Raw genomic sequence first — 21963 nt, 5'->3', positions numbered from 1 at the left:
ACAAATATGGCCAGTTGCAATATTCACGAGTGTATTAACTTAAGGAATGGTGGATTCCATTGCTTATAAAAGCAAATCTTCTTTTTTAAGCGGAAAATGTAGCTATTTTCTGTTATAAAAGTAACATTTTCTTGCTGCACATGCAAGTCCTGTATCGTCCATAATGGTCCCCCATCTATCTAGTAAATGTACTGTATGTCCTATGTCCTCTGCTAAAGCCTGCCCCTCGAGCCCTGAGGTGACTATATACGCCATGTGCCCCACCCTGTCTGACATCACTGGCATCTAAAAAAATACTTTTTCTTCCAAAGTTTTGGAAACGACCTGTATGAACATGAAGGTACTGGATGTGTCAGTGTAAGTCTCTGTCGGTGTGTGAAAAGTGTGTGTGAGTGTGTATGTTGACTCATTTATGCCACGCTAGCACATTTTGAGACACACCTTTCTAGTTCCATTTACTGTCTAGGCAAGCAAAGGAATTAAGGAGTGGTGTGTGGTTAGATTAGAGGTTGATTAAACAACGAAAAGGAATCAGACAGATAAGAATTTTACTCTTGTAAAATACAGAGTGAAACGATACATGGGATTTTCTAAAGTGAAAGGTTAATTAGAGGCTCATTTCTAAATGAAGAACTGAAAAAAAAAAGAAGAACATTTTGTTTTTTCAAGGTTATCTGAGATGCAGAGGCCACAGGAGAAGGTAACTGAGAACTTGTGACGTTCGGTGGCAGTGGAACATTGACCGACACCCACAGTGCTTGAGCTGGATTCCTAAACCTCATGGGACACACGAGCAGGAAACCCAGATGGGATCCAGAAAGTGTGGAACATTTTAGTCATGAGATCTTTCCACCATAAAGGAGGCATATCATTAAGGTCTCAACATGCTTATTACTCTGCGCCCTCATCTGGCTTCATCCAAACCAGATGAACACTTTGGAGGAAAAAAGAGCGTGGTGAAAATATGTGGAGATAGTATTTTCTTTCTCAATGGGAAGTTTGAGTCTATGATGAAAGTGACAGGGATGTTGGGTTTGTCCCTGTTGTTTGCTGTGTCTCGAATTGGATACTGTGTGGCGCATGAATTCGGACGGGGTGGGATTGTCCCAAATCAAACACACCCCTTGTTCACTCAATGAAATAATAATCCTTACATGTGACTTGTTGCCCGCCGAAATATTACTGGCTGCTTTGTTGACTTAGAAGTGAGTTTTACTTTTGCGTGTGTGCCCATCAGAATTGGATATTACGCCACCATCTGCTCCATTGACAGATCATCCTCTCTTACCTCAAGGACTCGTTGTTGGAAATTCATAAAAGACATTGGTGCCCATGACTCTGCAACCAATATGCTGTCCGTTGAGCGTGAAAAATCCTTAGGAATGTTTTGAAGGCGCCTACTTGGTCGTTACTTGTCAGCATGAATGTACTCATGCAGTCAATGATGAGGAGTGGGTCCCAGCATATAACCTTAATACAGTAGACTGACTTTACAGGCTTTCATTCTGAGGCAGCATTTTTTGGCACCGTTTGTCCGTTTGTTAAGCCAACATCTGGTCCAAAATAAAATCAACAACTATTGGATGGATTCGCATGACATTTTGTAAAATTATTAATTGTCCTTAGACCATGAGTTGGACTTACTTTATTCTTCCTCTAGCGTCATCAAACCGCTTTGGCTTTGAGTAAAGTAATCTCAAACACTATTGGATTAAATCAGCATCAAATATGTATTAGAAATCTTCATCTTGCCCTTAGAATGACTTGTAATGACTCTGGTGATCCTTCATTTTTATCTAGTGCCATCTTCTGGTGGAAATGTGTGGGACAAAACACAAATAATAGTATTACCATCCACTTCAGTTCTACTTAGCAATGGATAAAAATGCTGACATGCAAAACTAAGGCAAACATTACTATACCAGGTGACCATTAACATGCTTGCTTTGTCACTGTGAGCATGTAAGAATCCTGAGGCTAGAATTTAACATTATGTAAATATACTGTCTTGCGGAGCCACTAACATGGCTGCAGGAACCTGGTTATGTTGCCAAACTTCGTTATTGTGGAAATGGTTTGGTGTAATTATCATAAACAAGTCTGTCCACTGACTTCATGGGTTTGTTCTATCGCACTCCCACGCCTGTGGTCCTGAAAACCACATCTCAGTGAATAAAACTGTATCAGAAAGTTTTTCCAAACTTATTTTTAACTTCATCCTTTTCTATCAATCTGGTAATCATAATCAAAAGTTATATACAGGAAACTATGTTGTGTACATGCCTCTAATGAATAGTGGCGATTGCAGGTATTTAGGGTAACAACCGCTTACATTTAAGGATTAAAAGGACTCAAAAAAACTGCAAACGAATTAGAGGAGAAAAGAACTCTGAGAGGGTGTCATTATGGTTTTTCAAATTGCTCAACTGCAAAGCAAGTACAAGAGTTTGGATAGTGGGAGGACAGAAAACACCTTTCATTGTGGAGGATAAAGAGCTGCAGAAGGGATTTGCTCTCCCAGGATTAGGTAACATCTCCTCTACTACCATTTTCCTCATCCCTCTCTTCTTTACTCCCCTGGTCTGTCTTTGTCATTTGCGGTTTACCAACATTTCTGGCCACCCCACCCAACAACAGAAAGGAATGTTGATAAAACTAGGAGCAGTCTAAACACACACAAGACTATCACCTTGGATGTTCTGTGAAGAGGAGGAGTGATGAGAGGGAGGAGGAACAGAGGCAGCGAATGGTAGCTGCCAGCTGAATCACAGCACGCACCCAAAAGTGTAGTCGCTGTGTTTTGCAGAGGTATCCTCAAGGCGAGACTGGGTTTGGATCGGTTGGGATTCAAAAAGTTTTAAAGAGTAGTGATACTCACTGCATGACTCAAACAGTCTGGCATGTGGCACCATAATTAAAACATGTTTAAACCATTTGTTTAATGTAACCTGAATGAATAACATAATTTAATAGAGAAATCATCTGAGGCTTTGTCTACACTACTGTGGATATTTTCTTCTTCATTTAAAAACTGAAATTCTGTCCACACAACCTTTACAAAATATCTCTGTCCACAAAAGAACACATAAACAAGTATGCAGGGCCAGTAATGAGGCGACAAAGTCTACATCAACACAATGCAAAGACGCTGTGGTCTCAAAAGTATTGAGCTTGGCAAACACCTGAGAATGCCAGTGAGGTGCAGTGATGCAAAATGGGACTTAAAACACTGTTTGTGTTTGGATGAGAGGCCCAAACAAAGAAGAAAAAGGTTGTTTTGTCAAATATCCACATTAGTGGGGACAGGCTGTTGAACACATTGAAGAACATAACAGAAGAATACAATGTCAAAAGTTATCAAAAGTTACGTTGTTATGACATAATTGTAACGATAAGGGAACGATAACAAGTAACTCTAAGTGACTGTATATTTTACGTTTGGATGCTTTTATGGTCTTTTAATAACGATGATTTATTTCAATGGTAATGTACCTAACTGATTAAAAGTAAAGAATGTTGGAAAATGTATAAATTATCAGTCTGAATTTATGAACGATATACACACAAGTTATAAACTCAACAGGCCGACACACAAGGGTTTCTTAGAGTCCGATCTTATCACAGGGATGGTCATAACTCTACCATGAGTCACAGTCCAGTCATCATCCGCACTGATCTCCAGCCTGACAGCCGACCTCAGATGAAGTCTTCAAAATTAGACCCAACGATGGAGCTGCGAACCCAATTTAACTCAGACTCAACAAGCCTGTGGATTAGCCACAGCAGCTGAGTTTTAATATAGCTCACTTCTGAGCTGCAGACGCCTCGGTGGAAAGCCTCACATCTGGGGATTGTTGCCATTTGACGAATTCCAATGTAACAAGGTTTTTTAGGGGGAAGTAGGAGAAGAAGATGAAGTCTGAATGGCACAGAGTAGGACATTTAAAAAGCATGTGGCGCCCTCTGCAGGTCAGAGGAACAAAACACTTGCAGATCAACGCTGAGGTAACCGACTGCAGGAACTGTGTGCTATTGCAAAGAAGTAATATGATCTTTGCTTGAAATTAGAGCTGACATTGTGTTTCATTGTGGTTCACTAAATGAGATGCCAGGATAAAGAGCAAGTCAGAAAAAGTGGTGAGTGCCAGAGTTTTTAATTAACATCCTAAAAATGGCCTTTTCACGGCCATAAATCTAAAAGCTCAAAACCGTGGCTTTAGATGTGATTATAACTTTTCTCTTGCCTTGTTTCCTACATCCACACAGCGACTCTCTTCTTCTTCATTTCCCATCTGCTTATTGCTGTGCTGTTGTGTCTACTATGAACTATCACTGCTTAGTAGAACCCACCTCTTTGAATGTCAGCAGGTGATTAATTAGTCATAAATCAGAGCTAATTTGTTATGGTATAAGTTGTGGACTATTCCTTGAAATATTTGTCTCCATAAGTAAGCCTGGATCACATAGAAGGTCTTTTGTTTCCATTGTGATCAATGAAGCCATTATTATGACAACTGGTTTTTCCAAATGCCAGCTCAGCCTCTGCAGTTTCCAAACACCCCTGAAAATGTGGAAAAAAGGGAAGTTGGGAGATGTTTCTATGGCAGCCAACGATTACAAACACACAACCCCATGTACTGACGTATTGGCTACTGTTGCTGAGATTTACTCATGGCTGTATTTTTAGATATGGAGGTGGGGGAGTCTCCGATGACTGACCGATTTGACGTGGAAAGGAAAACACCTTCCTCCTTCCTCCTCCATAATCTAACCAGTAGATGGGGCCAGAACACAGCCACGCCCCACTGCCTCACAGAGGAACGTACTATGACTGCTTCATAAATAAAAATGTTAGGGTTGGAAAACAAAGACTTTCAAAAAAATTCAAATATAAGACAGGAGATGATTATATTTTCATCTATACAACAGCATAGGCATGTTAGGAAATATGAACAGATCTTTAAAAGGGATTTAACTGGGATATAACAATTAAATATATAAAAAAGTAAAGTAATCAAAGCTCTGGTCAATTGGAAACATTTTCCTGAAACAAACCACCAACAAAACATCTTTAGTTCTAGGGACATCTGGGGATCATTACTGATATAGAAACAAGAACCATCCCATGAACATATGACATACATTAGAATTTTTTTTAGAAAAAAATAAAGTTAATATAAACAACGTAATACTGTATAGATATAAAAACTGCTACAGGTTATTTTGATTTCACATCACTCTATAGTAACATTAAACAATTATCAAATATGGTAATAACAGTTGTAGTAATGTGTAGGCTACCATGATACATTATACTTGAAGTGATGTATAAGCAGTAGGTGAATACAGTATGTGAGCCATTGATCTTCATGTAGAGTCAGATATCTATTTCCCAGTCAACCTTTCCTGGATAAAACCTGACACTCAATGCTGCTCCTGAATCTGTTCATATAGATAATGCTGCTCAGAGTTGACCACAACAACCACTCTTATTGCAGTTAGTCATTTACAACTAGACAATACTACAAGCTTTGCTTTTAACAATCTAGCTTCATATATATTGATCAGCCGTGACCTCTAGTCGATCGAACTGCACGTCTTTTATTTGACATACTTGTTATTGTGCTCAGGAGTTCCCTCAGGGCCTCCTCCCATCATAACACAGGTGAGTCAAGGTACCTGTGGATGGTCGTATAACATTTGCATTCTGTGAGACTGTTGTTCACTTATTTTACTGTGGGATTTATTGCAGCAGCAGCAGGAGCTTGAGGCAAATATCTGTTTGTCTCTTTACGTAAAAAAATGTTCGGCGCAGTCTGTAATTAAACAGGTTGTGAGACGCACAGATGTTATAATGGTGACTATAAACAATCTGAGAAGCAATAAAGTACCTAAGAGGTATAATTATAAAATAGAATAAATTTGTTTATGTACTTTATATCTATCTACTGAATGTCAATTTAGTCACATTACATAAAAGCGCAGTAAGTGCGGATTTTGTATCATTAAAATATAATTACAAAATATTGAACAAATACTCAAAAATGAATGAACTGTATTCCATTAAATTAAATTATAGTGGATTAAAAACTAAATATGGATTAAATAGATGAAATACAACTAGAAAAATAAAATATATCAATAAGGGGGGTAAAAGCAGCATGTTATGAAGTAACGCAAATCTGTATATAACTATTATTTGATTGCAGGATTTAGCCAGTGGATAAAAACTATAAAATGAATTGCACAAGGAGAAGTGAAATCTAAAACTATTAACCTTTATTTTTCTGAAGGCCTGCCTCTGGTAGTAACAACCACGTGGTTCCACCAAGCTAAAAAAGTACCAAACAACAATAAACTACTTCATCCCCACCCACAGTCCATAGGTCCGCTCTCTGCCCTCACATGCACAACACATCTTACTCTACACAAACAAGCTCCTTTCTCTCCGTACGAGCTGGTGTAGGGAGACTCTAAAAAGAAACGGCAGCCACTTTATGACAGGTGAAAGTTGCCCTGCCCCACTCACTTATTGACAGAAGATAAGATAACAGACTGGATATTCAACATTATTGTCATGACATCTTTGCCTGTTGTTTGTCATTGTATTTTTCTTTTTGTCACTAGTGTCATGTTTTATTTAATTAGATCTATAAAAAACAACAACATTTGGCTCTTTAACATCTAACCATTTACTCCAGTTACTTTTTTAAATGATTATTTTTCCTCTCAGGTCGAGTATTGGACATCAAGTGATGCAAAATATTGTGTTTTTATAATGTTTGTAAGAGCTGCACCGCCCTTAAGTCCCCTATTTATCAGAGTCGGGCATTTGTCTGGAGTCAGTGTCATTATTTTAGTTTATGTACACACAGGCTGTTTGCAGTGGGCAGATATTGCTTTCTTAAGATCTACAAACTTCACATACTCAGCAGCTGCATCACTTGTTTGAACAGCAAAAAACAACAGACAACAAGCCATTGCCGCGAACCAAGCAGTTCCCTCCAGCACACACCCACACACACCTACTGTCGACAGACAGTGGTAGGGTGTGACAGTTTAGTGAAGGGGCAGAGCTGAGCTGTTCCAAGGTCACATTTAAAAGGGAAAGTGAACTGAATAGGCTGAGTTCTCTTCTTAGAGGACAAGGACCTCTCAAATATGGACTGAACAGGAAGCACTCTGGTGTCCCACATGCTGCAATGGTCACAATCCCTCACACAGCAGCATCTTTCATTCATCTGCTTGCAGTCTATTAATAAAATTATAAAAAATGTGAGGAGAAAATGATTAATGGTAGTCTTGTAGTGGAAGGACATGCCTTATTACTGATTTGTGGCTTGAAAAAAACAATGTGTGTCTTTTTTATCCTTTAGTCTTTTAGTAAAATATTGTTTTTGAATTTCCAACCATTTCATTAAAAACTTTTCTTCAAGTCTATTATTAAATTAAAACAACAGTGCCTCTGAGCAAAGTCACAAAACCAACCAACCACCACTTCTACATCACATATAATTTAATCATTTCATTCATTCATCCATTAAGAAGTTGCATAGTTTCATAACTTCAATATAAGGTGTAAAAACAACAGCGGTTCACAGTTGGGATTGTGTTACCTTTTGATAGAGTCAGGCAAGCTGCTTATTGGCTGGTGTGGCGCCAAACTTAACTAAGCTTAGCTGCTAGCTCCAGATTCATTATCACCGTAGAGAGTTGGGATATTTGTTTCCATGACAACAATAACTGCACAGAGGTGACAGATGTGACCTCTAGAGACGAGAAGCTTGACTCACAGTCGGAAGAAGCTATCATATAATAAATGACTCAGGAAACATGTATATGGGTTCGTATTTGATTATGAACAGATGTTTTCTATAGTACACATACTCTATATAACTATATACAACGGCCCCAGTTATAAACTGACGCTGACATCAGCATCTTTAGGTAAACTGCTGATGTCACTGTTTACTCGATGAACTACTGATGGTGATAAATCGATGATGGGGGTCATGAGGGGTTTGAATACACTCCGTTTCCATGGTTAAATTCCTGCTCATATATCTGAATCAGGTCTAGAAGATTCTGTATCTGCCACATGTGGGTTGTTCTCACTCACTGGAGTTTGTTCCCTATTCCCACAGAACAGAAGAGCTGTGTCCAAAAGTCTTGTTGAGTTCCTCTGAGGCAGTAGTTCATTGTTTGTACTATGACTCATGCCTACTGCTGCACCAGTGGCAGTCTCAGTGGTCCAGTTAAATGAGGCTGCGTACATACACTCATGGAAAAAATACACACACACACACACACACACACACACACACACACACACACACACACACACACACACACACACACACACACACACACACACACACACACACACACACACACACACACACACACACACACACACACACACACAAACACACACACACACACACACAAACACACACGCACACGCACACACACACGCACACTTGTGTATAGTAAGTGGGAGCTGGATTTCTCCACAGTGGGATTCTGCCTGTGGCCGTTTCCAGGAAGTTTGCTGGCTTTTCCACAAACCAGTCCAAAGCCGCAGCCAGAATCCCCATCCACCGCTGCCCACACAGCGCCGTGAGGCCCTGACATCCATCCCTAAAGGAGCCCTATGCTTGGCAGCATGTATGATTAAATGACACTTGTGGCCTTAGCATGTCAAACAGGATGTTGTGCTTTACCAGCGCTGTAAAAAATGACTTTGCAAATTCACAGCTCTCAGCTGGTGTGAGAGCTTTATTTAGCCAAAAGAGACACTTGCCTGTGCCTGAGAATGACAGCGAGGAAAATTCTTCACCGACAAATTAAGCTCAGCAAAATGTAACTTCCCATTAAAAGCCTGTAGGAAAAACCCAGTGCAATATAACATTTAACATGAATTTTTAGTCTGATTAGCTGTTGCTGTGACGACTGCAGTGGGACTGCAACACTATATCTCGCTCGGCCCCTGGATGGTTGACATGCCATCGTTCACAGCCTGAGAAAGGGAAAACAAACACAGATGAAAGGTCAAAGTTCAGAGGCTGAATGTCGACTGATGGGCCTTGTGTGTTCCACTCAGTATTTTCAGTCTGACTCAGCCACGCCCCGTTTCCTCATGACCTTTCAGGCGGCCTCATTTCCACAGGGTCGGGAGAGAATGTTAACTTCCATGTTACAACCAGTCTCAATCTGACCTCACAGTGCTTGGACGCAGACAAAATCCCAGCGGTGCAGTATCTGTTCTCAGTGCTGTAATAGGTGATAGCGCAAGCTGAGGACTTAGTGATTGGATAGAGGACAGAGCTGTCATCATGCAAAATGGACACCAATGGACAAGGGGACAGTTAAGACCAGAAATCCCCCATGAAGAGCACAGATGAGCACGGACGCCAGCTGCCGCCCCTTTAACTCTACAGCATCTCGGAAAATAAAACATGAGCAGACGGATCATTACGACGTGTTGAGTAAACATCAACTGAGGAGCTGTTAGAGCAGTCAGATATCAGTCTTTAGAGGACAGAGTCACATGACTTATGACTTTGTCCAAAGAATCGCATTTTAACATTTTAAGATAAAGGATATCGTACAAAATACAATGTCCCTTACTTTAAACCTGATTTCAGCCAAGTCAAAACACATCCACAAGTATCTCTATTTTTGGCGAGTACTGTTTTCAGGATTTCTGGATGTTTCAACGAGTTACAGTTAAGACCATCATGAGTTAGATTTAAGAGTATAACAGGTAGGAAGGAGCCTCCATAATTGAAGATAGGATTAAGTACCCCTCCTCGCCACGTTCTCTTAAACTAGAGGCAGAGACAGTAGGTATAATCTTACCACAGCCAAGCCAAGTGAAACCTGGGTCTTTGTAGATTTATTACAGCATACACTCTGAATTGTTGAGAAAGAACTACAACATTACTAGTCACCTATCTCTCAGACACTATTTTAGATTAGATTACAGGATGTGGAAACTTTCCCCAGAGATATTCCTGATACAATGACCAAGGGGATATACTGGTAAAACAATACCAGTCAGTAGATCATCTAGATCCGGACAATGAAACTTGTATAAAATATCATGAAAATCCATGTAATAGTCATTAAGATATTTCACATAGTTCAGCCAAAGATGGTGGTGTGCCTGACAAAGTGCGGCTTATATCACAGCGTGATGGACTTGGATCAGACGGCTTATTGTTTATCTGCAGTATTAGAGGACACATTCTGCCCGGAGTTGTACGCATATACAGATTTAGTATTTCTTCTGGGTAAATCCTGGATAAAGTCTTTAAAGTGTTGCCAATGAACACACATTTATGCTCTTTGTTCCGGTTCAAAAGGCTGGCAGACAGTGTTGAGGACTGGCAATGCCTCCTCCGACCTGGCCGGTGTAATATCTATCGTGCAGGCACGCACAAACACACACAGGCACGCACACACACATACACGCACACAAACACACCCACAAAGGCCTTTGATCTATAACCACAATGACTAGATACGTTTGGGAGGGACCTCACAAAGACATTGTAGCAATCGCATCAGCCACTCTTCAGTGCAACAATAGAAAATGAGCTATGTCTAGGTGGGTGGAGTCTGTGCTGGTTTCGTGTCTGTGCACCATGAGCCAAATCAAAGGGCTTCCCACACTGTCTGAGAGGAATCAGAAGTTAATCCTTTTGCAACTCCAAGTAATAACAGTTTCTTCATATCTGCAGGTGGCAACATGGCAGCATGACACTGGAAAGGCCCCAGTGGCCCCTTCGAGAGGTCACTGTCTACAACGACTGACAGCTTCCACGGTTACACATGAACGTGACTAATGCAGAGGGTTGACATGCCACATGGGAAGTTCATATGGATTATAAATATGACCTGGGCCAAACAGTGTCAAGAATAATACTCGCACATGATAAACAAGATAAACAGACATTCAGTTTGCAATCCTTCCCTTTGTAGCAGTATCATCACCCAAATCAGCATTAATTCAGGCAGAGGAAGAGCTAAAGCGAACATGCTACAGCTCCTTTGTGACTTCACCAACAGGTTACTCTTAATTGCTTATGTAAACTTTTAGCCAAATATCTTTGGAGCAGCTCTCTTACCTTCCCTCTTGGGTTTTTCTCAAGCTCCAAAATATAATCAGGGAGACTAATTGCCCAAAAAACCACCAGGGCGGGGAGAGTGGGTCCTCTCGCAAGCATTTGCTGTGACAAAGAAATATAAGTTAAAGGAGATGAGAGGGATTGAGTGTGGGCTGCTGTGACAGGTGGGCCTTAACTCAGAGGGGTGGGGGGTGAATGGGGGAGTGGGGGGCATGGGCGTGTATGGCAGCAGGGACATTTAAAAAAATGTAGTCTCCCTGCTGTATTCCCGACCCTGGAGCTAAGAGTGAACGTCTTCCTCTGACCTGTTCAGCTGCTTTCAGACCTTTATGACAGGGACACTAATGTACTGAGAAGAGCCCGGGAGTGTCTACCTATCTTTGCACTCCCAGCTGAGGACAAATAATATCTTCTAAATTTTCCTAATCCAAATTCAGCTGTTGCCAGTGACTTGGCAGATGAAATAGAACTACATAACTTTGTCTGCTAATCTGATAGAACAATCTTATTTAAATAGCGACATTGTTATCAGACATGAGGCTTGCTAACTGCATCCTTGGCAGAAAATTCCTTTTTGGAAAAAAAGGCAAAACACAATAAAGACATTAATGTCCCTACGTCAGTCCAGCTCACTGTTTCATCCAGTCCATACAGAGTTAAAAGACCTTGCAATTACAATGCCTCCAAATAAATACTGAATCTTTTTATTTTATCATATAAAAAACTGTCAACTGTCAATTGCACAGAAATTAAAAATGTAAAGAAAAACACATTAACTTTAAAAACCCTGGCTCAATTTTCGAACAATATTAAGTACAGCTCAGCATTGATACTTTACAGGAGAATGGTTGATGGTTCCTGCTTTTACAGCTGGAATCTGACAGAGACAAACTGGTATTTCTGTCACACGCATGTAAACCCGGGGTTTGAGTTAAATGCGCTGTTTACAGGTTGCCCCTACTTGTTGACACCCATCAGACGGCAGGAAATACACCTCCTAAAGGTGACGGGAAGAGGGGGTGGTGATGGTGTTGGGGGGGACATACCTTTGGATATAGGAAAATAAATGAGGCAGCCAACCGAGACCGTCACATTGTGGACGGGGTTAAATATGGAATACAATCTGTACCGCAGTGGGTGAAGGTTGTCATTTGTTAAATGTGAACGTGTGCGTGTGGTTGTTATGTTTAGTGTGAGTATGTGCACAGACTGGGAACACAACAGGACTTCAGGCGGTGCGCTTGCCAAGAACTCAGCCAGCAGCCTGACAGATAGACACGGTTAGACGCAGACAAACACACCACAGCAACCCCACACTGCGGACCTACCAGGTATGATCTTCATCAAGCGACAGGGAGGAAGAGGAGGACGAGGATGAAGTAGAAGAAGAAGAAGAAGAAGAGTAGGAAGAAGGATAGAGCTGGGCAGAGGGGGAATGAAGAGAAGGACAGGAGAGGCTCCTGTGTGTTTGCTAGGAACTGTTTCGTTTCTCCCTTGTGTTGGAGTTTGACAGCCCTGCGCCTGCTGCTCGGATCCGTCAGTCTGCTTCTCCCATGGCAAACAGGAGGAGGGACAACAAGTCAAGCCTGCACGGGAAGGGGGCAGGGGCGAGGGGCTCACAGGGCAGAGAGGTGTGGGTGGCCCGGGGGGGAAGCGTGGGGGGCTGTAACTGACTATTAATATCCACCAGAGCCAAATGATCACATAGTGTCACAGTTAGAAACTGATGGTAGTGCTGTGGCGGGACACTTGGCCACGCTCTTCCCTTAGAGACACCCCCCTTGACAAACACAAGCAGACCCCCCCCCCCCCCCCCTCTCTCCCTCTTCCTCTCTCTCTATTTTATGATGCTGCTGGCAGGGCTATGCTGTGATATTGTGCCACATCTCTCAGCCAGGAAAAAGAACGATATCAAGTGTCTGAGTACTCTGGGCTACACCATGATCAACATATGCTACATTCATCATTGGGACATAATATTGTCAGCACTCATAAAAGTAGACTGATCACGACTATAGCACAAGAAGCATGGTTTTCTAAGATGATTATAACACAGAAATATGTGACACAATCGGAGAAAACACAACTTTACAATTTCCATTCGTAACTTTCTATTTAAAAACTGTAACTCATGTTGCTTCTAATTCCTGCTCTTCTAGAAAAGTCATATGACACAGCAACTATTATAAGATCGGAACTTAAAGTCGGATGTTTAAACTTTAAATAAGATGGATTAAACTGGATGTACTCATTGGTATTAATGGGAAAAACCACAGGTGGTAACATTAAGTGGACAGAAATACACAACAAAGTGAGAAAATAGGGAAACTGAGTGGAATATTCACTAAAATCTGATCGCCTCGCCCTAAATGTCCATCAGCATTTTCAAAGTTGGTGATGGACAGATTGAGAGCATGACCGTAGCTTCCAGTGCTCATCCCCTGTTGCTTTAGGGATCAACGCAATGCACAACATTATCTAAATATAGCCACTTTAAATAGAAGCATATGGCTTGGTCAATTGTAGTGCTGACAACTGGCTCTGTTTCTCCGTAATGCTAAAAGCCATTCCACTGAGTGTCTGGAGAGCAGAGCAGGGGATCGTCTTCTCTCATGAAACGTGGACAGTATAGATGGATGTGATGTGCAGAGATGAAGGCAGCTATACCCAGAAACCATGGAGGAGGATTTACAGAGAATCGCATGGAATACCTCCATGTACATCCTTATCTGCATCCATCAACTCCTTTGCTCCACAGGCGCCCCATGAACATATCATTCATGTTAGGACACACAGCCGAAAGGTATTCTAAGCTTTTTCCCAGAGGGAAATACCTCTTGTCTCAATGTAGACCCATAAATTGCAGTAACAAATTTTGTCCACACTTCCCTAATCACTTATCTTGAGTAAGCAGGTGGTGAAGTGTCTCTTGAGAAAATACAGCATAAATAGGGTCAAATCTTAAAGGTCAATTACTTTAATTAACTGAGAAATAAGGATAAATGGACCCTACAGAATACTGAACATGTGGAGGCTTAATCTTGAAAAAAAACTAAACAATTCCTCTAATGTTGAAGTCATGTTAGTCATCGTCTGTAATAAGGCTCAATGTGTACCTTGGGAAATGACTAATGTCATAACCATCTTGTCCAAACTCAATATCTTCCACATGGGATCAATGACTCAGTTTCCAAGGTTTGGCTTGAGGTTCCTTCAATACAACAGTAGTCTTTTATTTCTGAAAGAAATATTTATTACAATTTGATTTTGTAATGTTTCCCCTGCCCTCTCTCTCTGAAATAGTTCCTTTTCATGAGCACTTTTCTCTGCCCCTGTTCAAACCTGGTAAACATATCTACTGTTGCTGGACTAACGCCCTGTGCTTCGGTTTAAGTCTGTCTCAGGCTGCTGAGTTGCACCTTCAAAACCTCTGCTCTCACCTTTCTGTTGGGGAGTGTTGCTTGCTACTAACTGCCATTATATTCGATATTAATATTGTCCTCACCATTACGCCAGTTCAAACTGGCAACTAAATGTTGGAAGATCACACGCAAATGGCTCATGGGAGAGGATTTAGTTTGGGTTGCTCAATACACTGTGTAATCACATTGCACATTACAACATTATTAGTTTCACCCTGGCCACGGAGATTTTCACATTAACGGCTTTGGACTGATATCATAGAGGTAATTTCTCTATCAAGTTTCATTCTCACTTTTTCTGTATTTTAAGCACTGGATCTTGTATCAACTGCCTCCCATTGTCACGAGTGGACATCAGCTGCCAACTCTCCACATAATCAGACCGAATGACTTTGAGCGTCCATTATGTTCCTCATTCCTTTTTTTCCTCTACTCAAAAACGTCAGGCTCATAACTCGAGCCCCAGTGAGTCACGACATCAAAATGATGTGCCACCATAATGAAAGGCACAGAGCAGCAGCAACTGTAGCTGCTCATTTATCCAATCATGAAAGAATGCATGGGCATGATTTCATAGATCAAAACGTGGAGGACCTCAGTGGCATGTCTGGGAGTATAACTGGCCCTTGTGCCATGTGTGGGAAGCTTTAAAACTTCTTACACAATATATACAACACCCTCCACTCAATACAAAATCAAAAGTGCTCCATGTAATAGCAAAGTATTCCCTTGAAATCGAAACCAGCTCAAAGAGCCCTTGTTTTGAAAGCAACACCTAAGTTGCACAAGTCAGTTTTTAAATACTTTACATCTTGCTTGTTTTCACATCACGGACGCAAAGCAATAGAAAAACTAACAGCTTAGTAGTAGATATACTTGACTGCAGTTATAACTCAAGGGTGTAACTGATTCTGCTGACAGCTATTTAATTTGCTGCATACCGAGAATACCACAGTCAGTAGGACATCAGCACTAATACACAATGTCTGTAAATCAGACAGATCTGTCTAACACTACTCATCCAATCTCAGGTAAAATGAAGGAGTACAGTTTTGGCAGCATTGCGCAACCTGACTAATGCAAAGCTTGACACCGAGAAAGAAAACAATCTCTGTCTATTATATCATTTGAAATATGTATTTCTTTGAGTTTTATCCAGACAGCTCTGTTGTTGTAGCGTTTGGCCTATGAGTCAGCAGACAGTGGTGGTCAATGGACAGCAGATGTCAGCAGTGGGTCAGCAAACACTGTGGTGCCCTGATGGCACTGCTGTATCCATATCTTTTAAGTTGAAAAGCACATGTGGTTTACCATGTGTATGAGTCATATCACGCTCATGTGACTGTAAAAAAGGGATGATGAGCACCACAGATTGAAAAAAGGATCCAGGCTGCTAATTGAATCCAGATCTCCTGTCACGTGAGGATCAAAACAAACACACCCATAGAGTTGTGAGCAAGCTATTCCAACTTCCTGACTCTTTGTCCGTTGCTCACACCCACAGCAGGCAACGCCCATGTGAAGTGCTTAGACACCCTCTCTCTCAGGGATTCAAAAATTATCATAGCAGCCAAAACATCTTACTTTACTTATGAGCATTGTGAAATATTAGACATCATGCAAAATTAAGTCACATGAAAATACCTCATTATCATGATTCAATATGAGCAAATGCCAGTTTCACTTCAGCACAGCCGACCAAATGCATCACATGGCATCTTCCTTTGTACTTTCAGTAACTGTTATTTCCCAGATTCAACAGAAGAAGACTGCACTGCATACAGTTCTGTTCTCACATTGCTCACATGACTCCCAAATCCCAGGCATACCGTAACATAATGGTATGCATGCTTATCTCACATATAAGACAGGCTGAAAAGGAGAACTAAGGAAACAACCAGAGAACACAAACTGATGCCAAGAACACAGTATTACTGGAGCAAAGAGGAGAAAGGCTCCCAAATGAACCACACCTCCCTCTCTCAGTCAGTAAGTCAGTCGGGCTTTAACTTTCACACAAGTATCTCTACAGGGAACAGGCGAGGCTGTTTTTTCAGAAAAACAGCCCCACCTTGTTGGACTGCAGGTCTGCATAATCTCATTCGGCAAACTCTCAGAGTGTACATAGATCAATTTATTATCCAACAGAACAGGAATTCCCCACCCCAAAAAGTCAGATTTAGGGGTTATGATACTTAATAGAAGATAGAACTGCCATTGATGCATGTACACTGTGGGGATATTTAGAGTTGAGCTTTTAAATCGTAATAATCATTGACTTATATTTTAATAAATATATGTATATATATATATTTTTTTGTAAAACCTTCACCTGTTGCTCGGAATCCATATCACAATGGCTGGGTGAAATCTGACAGCATCTCAAATACACAGTGGGGTGTGCTATGGCACTGTTACTGATACTTCATCTATTTTAACACACAGATAATTAGATCACAGCCACATGTCAAAGGACTCTTCTCACCATCCCACTAAGATTTCACCGAAAGAGAAACTGCCTCTAGTCACCTTCACCAAATAGAAACTGGGAGCTGTAACATGCAACTTTGAGCCATAAACTGTAATCAAACCACCCAAAATAACACAAGTCAGACATAATTACAAAGTGGGTCTGTTCTTTGGAGTATTAAATATTTTAAATATATAACAATGTATGACATGCATCACAAGAGCCATTCCTAAGACCTCCCACACAACCAAGAAAGGTGGGGACCTAGGTGCAGGACCAATTAAATCACATATACAGAGAGTTAAGGACACCGCAGGAAGTAGGTAAACTGGCATGCACTTAAACTAACCTTCAATGAAGTTAGGCCAACTCTTCTCCTCTGGGTCCTCCAGTGAGTGGTCCCACTCTGCCTCAGGTGAGGCTCCCTGCACCCTGGCATCTGCCGCCCCTGACAGTAGTGCCCGCTCTATGGCGAGTGCTTCCAAAACATCTAAGTCCAGTTCCTCTCCTTGTGCCTCAGGTTGCTCAGCTTGCTCCGGTTGCTCAGGATGCACAGGTGGAGGTGACTGTCCCCCAGTTGCTTGAGGATTGACAACCTTCTTAACCTCAACTATCTCCTCAACTACTACAATTTTCTTCCTCATGGCGGCCTCTTCTGTGTCAGGGCTAACAGACACACAGGTGACACCCAGGTGAGGTTGGTCAGGCTTAGCAGCTGCGGGAGTGGCAGTGGCAGAGGGTGTGTCCTCCTTCAGGTCCCTCTTCTTCTCTTCCTTCTGCTTTAAGGCCTCAGAAACAGAGAGCCTTTTCTCTGTGCTGCGCTCTGCTGTCTGAGTGGCCAAATGTTGTGCAACTCTGGGAGGCTCCTCTTGCTTGACTAGGGGGCTGGCCTGTGCCTGAGCTACAGCTGCCTCTGCTGGCGCTGCTGACGCTAACTCTCCGGCTGCGGGTGCTTCCCTCGCAGTGGAGGATGTTTTTGGTTTTGGAACCTCCCGCTTGATTTTTTCTGCAAAGAGCAGTGTTGGCTCCACCTCCCCTTTGTCTGCTGGGGCCTCAGAGTGCACAGCTGCTGCCTGTCCGACTTCCTCACTGCACATTCTTTTAAGAGTCATCTTTGTAGAAACATTAGTGTCCGTCAGTGCAGAGGCCATGACAGGGCTGTCTTTAACTGTGTCCTGGGGCAATGATGTAATGTCAGTGGAGGGTAATTCCTCTGCTTCAGGCAAAAAGACAGGCTTGGTGTTTATAGTCTTTGCGTCTGGTGTCTTAGCCTGCTTTTTCCCTTTCCCTTTCTTCTTACCTTTTGAAGATTCCTCTGCAGCTTTCTCTATGCTTACAGAGGATTTAGTCTCCGCTATGGGTCTGTGAGATTCTGACTGCACTGCAGAGCTTTTCTTTTCAGATCTGGACCTTTCTTGTATAAACTCCATGTTGGTTATTTTCTCTACAGTCTCCGTTTCAACTTTGTTGACAGGCATTTCCTTGGATTTGTCTGGCTCCATGTGCGGCAACTTACTATTTAACTCGCCTTTAGAGAGTAATGTTTCCTGTGTGATCTTTTCATTCACTTGTGCTTCACCTGGAAGCTCCACTGGGGGCACTGTTGGGATATGGCCAATAGGTAATGATGCTTCAGAAATCGTCTCAGTTAGTTTCAGAACTTGCACCTTTGGTTTCCCATCAGCTTTTGTCGGGGTGTCTTTTGTTTGCCCCCTCTCCACATTAATTTGAATCTCAGCCTCATTTTTCTCTACAGGTGATGCCTCCTTAGTCTGATCACCATTACAAACTTTTCCTAAAGTAATCATTGGGGATTGTGTTGGATGGGGGGTACTTTCTGCCGGCTCTAGCAGGGCTGTGTCTTTAGAAGTTTTTTCCTTTTCCGCTTTTGGGTCCTGAATTTCCTCAAAGTTGATAATCTTAGAGATCTCACCTGGAGATTTCTTCTTCTTTCTTTTTGATTTGGAACTTCCTTCACCCACTTGTTTGGTTTCCTTAACTCCACAAGTGGCATCAACATTTTGACTGAACTTGGAGTCCTTTTGTGCTAATATAGGATACTGTACTGATACTTTAGAGACCTCCTCTTTAACTATGGTTTCACCTTTCATGACATCGGTTTTCTCCTCTTTTGTAACAACCTCTGTCACTGTAGCTTCTCCTTTGACTGGTGGTCCATCTTCAGCATTGGACAAAGGCGCTGAGAGAGTTGTTTTACTAAAGGTTGTAGTTGTAACCTCAAGTATCGAGGTTAGTGTGGTTGTTTTTAGGGGCACTGCATCAGTCTCAGGTTTTGCTGAGAGCTTCACTGAGGTTAGGGTAGCATCAATGGGCTCCTGGGTCACAATTAATTTGGAGATCTCCTTTGGTGCAGCAGTGGACAATAATGGCTCGCTGGTGGTACGGTCAGGAGGCGGTTCACTGGTCTCTAATGAAAAGGTTACGCAGGAGGTTTTCTTGGCCTTCTCATGATCGATCTTCAGCATCTTCAGCTCTGCAGGTTTAAATGATTCCTCCTTCACATTTGCTTTCTGGGCCTTTTCTTTGTTTACGTCTTTATTAGCAGGTTTTGTGATGACAGGGGTGGTGGTGGTAGTGGCAATAAGAGGTTTGATGGTTTCCTGAGCAAATGCCTTTGTGGTAACTGTCTGGGGCTTCACTTTATCAGCTGAAGTTTCTATTGGAGTCTTCACCTCTGCAGATTTAACTTGATGCACAATCACCTTTTCGGTCTTCTCATCTTTTACACCTTTATTAGCAGGTTTTGTACTGACAGGAGCAGCAGTGCAAGGGTCAGTAAGAAGAGTGGAGGTTTCTTGAACAACAGCCACTGTGATAACTTCTTTGGGCTTTTCAGATGCCACTTCAGCCTTAACCTCTGCAGGTTTAATTGTATCCACAATAAGCGTTTTAATCCTCGCTTCTTTGACATCTGTAGCAGGACGTGTTCCGGCGGATGAATGGCTTGGGATCATTTCATTAGACTTCATGGGAGTTTTTTCACCAGAGATTTTGGTCTTCTCCTTATTTGTTTTGGGAGTTAAGGTTTCAGATGGAATCTTTGATGTTGCACCACCTGCATCCTCAGCGACTGCAGACACACTTAATGGTAGTGCTGCTTTTGAGGTCACTGATGTCAGAGTGGTCTGCGATACATCGTGTTTCCAAGCTGCTTTCTGAACAGGAACAGAACTTGGGGCTTTCTCCTTTTGGACCCCAAAAGCTCTTCTCTCCTGTGGTGTTGTAGTTGGCCTCTCACTCCTCACATCAGGCTGCTGATGGGAGACTCTTTTCACCCTGCTCTCCTCCACCATTACAGCTTCACCTCTAAAGCTGCTTCCTTTCCTGAACAGAGGTTGGTCCTCCCCTTCCAATGATGCTGTTGGTCTGACTGATTCTGCAGCCAGTGGACGACCTCTGAACCTGGGGGTCCTATCAGAGTAGCTTTCTCTCTCCCCAGGGCCCATCATCCTATGGCGGTAACCTTGACGCTCAGCCAGTGCATCTTGGCTCTCTGCTTCACCCCTTCGTCCAGGCTTGGGAACATAAGACGTGGGGCCTTCTACAGACTGGACCCCTGCAGCCCGTTGAGCAATGGAGAGAGTGGTGGTTGGCTTCCTCACCCTCTGCAGGGACATCGGAACAATCTCAGCTGGCAAGCGGAGGTAGTCACGCAGGTAAACAATTCCCTCATTAGACAGGTACCAGTAGAAATGTCTCCATGCAAATGTCTCATTCACGTAGCCCCTAGACTTAAGAGACGCCATTGCACGGATTACTTGTAGGTTGCTCACACTTTGTACATCAGGATGCTTGATCTGAGGCCTTTTATCCTTCTTGGCCACCATGACACCATCTCGAAAGAGGACCTCATAGATAGCCCTGAGGTCCCGCAGGGGCATCAGCATTCCAGCAACCATTGTGCCTTGTGTCAGAAAACTCTCTCAAAGTAAACAGAAAGGAAAGATAAGGAACGTGTTAATGCCACACGTCCCTAAAGAATCCACTGGCAAAACCGGCTGTCACGTGTTTCTCAGTTCAATAAAAAAAAAATATGAAAGAACAAATCCTTGCAATCTTTTTTTCCTTACTTTCTTTTCGTCGTGTTTTCTCCTTCGGTTGTCTTGGAAGAAAACAAATATTCCTCTTTGAAATCTGGATAAAACAAAGTCAGAAGTGTACTGTCCCAATTACAATCAGCGTAGCTGAGAATGAACAGTCTCCGTTCGCCGAGATGGCAATGACAGAATGGAAGAGAGGCAGTGTGTGTGAGAGAGTGCGCGCGAGAGAGAGAGAGAGAGGCACACTTCCCACTCTAGCTCCTCCTACTTTCTCTCTCTATTTCTTAGGAAAAAAGTGGCATGGAAAAAGGTTCTCACTAAAGTAAATAGTGCAGCAGGATATAGGACGGAGTGAAAAAAAGAAATGTCTGAAATAATTTGATAAAAATAAGAAGAGCACGATCGAGTGACTAAGCGACGCTATTAAAGTGTGTGAGAGCACATGTTCTGTCGCTCTGTGACTTTTTCAGCACACCCACCCACACACCTCCAATATAGTGTACACACACACCTCTAAACACACACAACACGACTGTCTGACACACACCCTTTGGCTGACACCCAAGCCCAATGAATGGACTGTTCTTCACATAGATTAGTTACTGTATAACGAAGAGAGTCAACCAGTCGGCACGTACGTCCATCTTAGACATCGACTCTCTGTTCGTCTATGTAGGTTGTGGAGTACAAGGTGTCTAGTATTACACATTACTTGATCGGATATCACTGAAGAGCTTTTACTCTACCCACAAGGCGTGGACTCTACACACTCTCTAAATGTGTAGAGTCAAGGGTGGCGACATTTGAGGAGAAAGTATATGCATCAGCGCAAATGTATTTGGGTCCCCTTTAATAGACAGAGACCTCTTACAAATATT

At 42.2% G+C, this 21963-nt stretch overlaps 1 protein-coding gene across 6 annotated transcripts in view; it reads right to left on the bottom strand.

Annotated features, from left to right (window-relative positions):
- Positions 1 to 21234, bottom strand: part of LOC133965516 (plectin-like) — a 62768-nt gene extending 41534 nt beyond the window's left edge. For 5 of the 6 annotated variants that reach the window (XM_062400110.1, XM_062400109.1, XM_062400111.1 and 2 more), the window contains exon 1: positions 17374 to 21233. In XM_062400110.1, the coding sequence (XP_062256094.1) occupies positions 17374 to 20944 (3571 nt within the window). In that variant the 5' untranslated portion in view covers positions 20945 to 21233. Of the gene's footprint in view, positions 1 to 17373 lie in introns of all 6 variants that reach the window. The other variant, XM_062400108.1, reaches the window with a different exon arrangement.
- Positions 21235 to 21963: the final 729 nt, after the last annotated feature.

The sequence above is a fragment of the Platichthys flesus genome, chromosome 11, assembly GCF_949316205.1.
Source record: "Platichthys flesus chromosome 11, fPlaFle2.1, whole genome shotgun sequence".
NCBI lineage: Eukaryota > Metazoa > Chordata > Actinopteri > Pleuronectiformes > Pleuronectidae > Platichthys > Platichthys flesus.
Note: the sequence above shows the minus strand (reverse complement) of the source record. Positions and strands in the feature narration are given on the sequence as shown.